Source organism: Muscardinus avellanarius, assembly GCF_963383645.1.
Source record: "Muscardinus avellanarius genome assembly, chromosome: 1".
In the NCBI taxonomy this organism is placed as follows: Eukaryota; Metazoa; Chordata; class Mammalia; order Rodentia; family Gliridae; genus Muscardinus; species Muscardinus avellanarius.
This window is the reverse complement of record NC_137786.1, coordinates 101,315,234-101,318,463: the sequence shown is the minus strand read 5'-3', so window position 1 is coordinate 101,318,463 and position 3,230 is coordinate 101,315,234. Positions and strand designations below refer to the sequence as shown.

Sequence of the window (3,230 nt, the reverse complement as noted above, 5' to 3'; positions counted from 1 at the left end):
TTTTCTGTGTTGTTGTTGTTCTTCCGAAAAAGCAGTTAATTTTTTTTTCTTTCCTTTTTATACTAGGGACGTGGAGATGTTAAAACGACAACAAAATATATATATATAAAAACAGGAATGAAATCTGTGAGAGGATATTTTTGGTTCTAAAGACGGGTGCATCCGTTTGTCTTCGCCCGAATCCCTTGCGGAGACCACGCGAGCAGTGACATTGCACGGAGAGGGCAGCTTTGGGTTCCCGCCGCCGTCACTGAAACCACCGGAAGGCGGCTCCCGTCGGAAGCATCACCTTCTGGCGGGGGGCGGGAGACAAAAACAAGGAGAGAGTTCAGTCAGGGTCCGGGCGGGCCAGGTGCAAGACGCTCCCCGTGGACGGCCTCCTGGCGGAGGGATGGGCATGGAGTAAGGCAGCCACCCTGCTCTCCTGGCCAGGCCGGCCAGAGAAGGAGTCGTGACCCGCTGGCGGGCCCGGCACACCCTGAGGCCTCCTGAGCCGCTGTGCCCAGGAACCCTCCTTCCGGACAGGAAAACCCCTTTCCCTGACCCAAAGGCACCAAGCACCATGTGGCCGTGGTGCATCTGGGCTGTGTCCATGTTTTCTGTCAAATGTGCGTGTGCACTGGCTATGTACACGGGTGTGTGCCGCACGCTTTGCTAGACTGCGGTGTGGACCGAGCTACATCCGGGGAGGAGGGAGATCTGGCGGTTAACAAGCAGCGGTGTCTATGACAGTATGCGTACAGGGCAGGTGTGCGTGTATATTTCTACATTGGAGGAGAGCAGGTACCTTTGTGCACACACAGGCAAACACACACCACACACAAGGGCTGGGGTGGGAGGGCGGTGGCCAGGAGACCGTGGCTGGGATGCCATTGCTGTTTTCCAACCATTCCGGCCATTTGCGTCAAGCCCACTGGTAGATGGGTGGTGCTGGGAGCAGGGATAACGAGCTGAAAAGATGCTTTGTACCCAGGCCTGGCAACCCAGCTAGGGTGCCACGTCTGGGGGCACCCGGATGGGCCCTGCCACAGGGGTGGAGAGGAAGTGGCACAGGAACTCCTCTGCCTTCTCAAAGCCAACCCCATGGTAGAGATGCCCATGCCTATAGCCCAGGCACCTGGGTACCCCATCCAGGTCCCCAAATCTGTCAACTAGGTGCACAGACTCAGGGCAGGGCAGCCCACACTGGAGCCGCTCTGCCCTTGGGTGGCCTTGGGGTAAAGACTGGGCCATAGGGGAAGCACATGAAGGGCTTACTCTCAAGGCCACAGGGTCCATGGGACAGAGCTCTGCAAATGGGGCAGGGGACGGTTCCAGAATCTTGTCATGGCCATGTCTGAGAGTCAGAAACTTAGGACCAATATGGGAATCTCAGTGTCTGACCCAAAATCCCAGCGCTAGACCCTTGCCTCGCAAACTATAGCCTGTTGGGATCTCAAGATGTAGCTCTGACTTTTAGGGCAGTGAACTGGTGTCTTGAAGTCAGACCCCCAGGTGCCAGGACCAGCTGGGCATCCTCTAGATATCTGCCCAGGTAGGACGGTTGGGCTCCGGGGCTTGGGGGTGGGTTTGGACTGCCAGACAGAAGCGAGAGCCCACACACCTCCCTCTAAGGCGCCGTTACCTCCAGAGCAGCGGAAGGCTTCTTTTTGAGTTCCTCACATTTTCTGAATTTGCAAATCTGATGGCCAGTCTTTCGGTTCCTACAACTGCTGCATTGCTCACAGTTGATGCGCCGCCGGCAGGGCGCACACATGCCACAGCGTTTCCGCTTCTTCTTGCCTGAGCTGATGGCGGAGGCTAGCTCCCCCTGCATGGGGTACTCAGCCAGGCCGGCCATGTGCAGCGCACTCTCGGCCAGGAACACTCCCGCCGGGGTCATGATGAAGAGGCCCGGGTTGATGGGGAAGGCGCCCAAGTAGGGGAAGTCGGACTGACCATTGAGGGCCTCGGCGCCCGCCACGGCCTCCATGTCAGGCAGGCCGGCACCCGCCTCGCTCATCAGCGGCAGGTGCTCCTGCACCACGCGCTTCAGCATCTCCGTGGACTGCGCAAACTGCTGCAGCGTCAGCTGTCCTTCTGCTGCCAGCTCCGTGGCGCGCTCCGCCTTGCTCAGCAGGCTGGCCACAGCACCGCTTTTGTGCTTTGAGGTAGGGTTGCTTTTGTCCACTGCCATGGCTGCCGCCAGGTCGTGACCATTGGCCAACAGGGAGGCTGTGGCCGCCTTGTCAGCGGACTCCCCGCCCATCAGGCTGCCGCTGCCGCCACTGCCACCAAACGAGGAGTAGTGGGAGAGTGGGCGGGAGCGACGCAGGCTCTTGTTGAGGGGTTCGCTGATGATGCCGCTCTTGTTCCGGCGCTCTGGGGGTGGCGCGTCATCTGCCACCGATGCCGGGGCAGTGGCTGCCACCACTGTGCTCTTATCATTCGCTCCTGCCTTTGGGCCGCTACCGCCACTGCCGCCGCTGCCATTGGTGTTGCTGCTGCTGCTGCTGCTGCTGCTGCTGCTGCTGCTGCTGCTGCTGCTGCTGCTGCTACTGCCGCCGGCGTCTTGGGAGCCACCACCGAGGCTCGACATGGTGGTGGGGCCGAGGCCCAGACCCCGCTGCCGGGGAGCCTGCCAACTGCCGGGTTCACAGACTAGCGTCTGGCCCTGTTGCCAGCAACAGAGATGCCTGGTGGGCCTCACTGCTCAGGGCAGGCACATGGTCAGGTGTCCACAGGAAGTGTCTTCACTCTGTCAGGACAAGATGATAGAGGGGTCAGAGTAACAGAAAACCCCTACTTCTCCAACTTCAGCACCATTGCTATCTATATTACCATGGAAACAACCATCAGTCCAATGAGGTGTTTATTAAGTGCCAAGCCTGCATTGGTGAGGGATGTTTTCTTTGTACTATCTCAGGTAAGACTCAGAAGAACCCTATAAAGTAGTGGTTAAGAGGCCAGGCATGGTGGCACATGCCTTTAGTCCCAATACTTGGGAGACTGAGACAGGAAGACTGTAGGTTTGAGGACAACCTGAGCAAGAAGCAAGTTTCTCAGCAACCTAGTGAGACTCATTTCAAAACAAAAAATAAAAAAGGCTGGGAGTGAAGCTTAGAGGTAGAATACCCCTAGATTCAATTTCCAACACTACCAGCAAAGAAAAAAGAAAAGAAAAATATAAAAGAGTAGTAGCTGGGAATCCTCTATTTCATAAATAAGCAAAACAAGGCCTAAGAAAATTA

At 57.0% G+C, this 3,230-nt stretch overlaps 1 protein-coding gene across 1 annotated transcript; it reads right to left on the bottom strand.

The window, feature by feature from the left end:
- Window positions 1-247: 247 nt before the first annotated feature.
- CXXC5 (CXXC finger protein 5) lies at window positions 248-2,578 on the bottom strand (the record flags this gene model as incomplete). Its single annotated transcript, XM_080719762.1, has 2 exons — window positions 248-292; window positions 1,625-2,578. The coding sequence occupies 2 exons, from the start codon at window positions 2,576-2,578 to the stop codon at window positions 248-250; spliced, it is 999 nt and encodes a 332-aa protein (XP_080575888.1).
- Window positions 2,579-3,230: the final 652 nt, after the last annotated feature.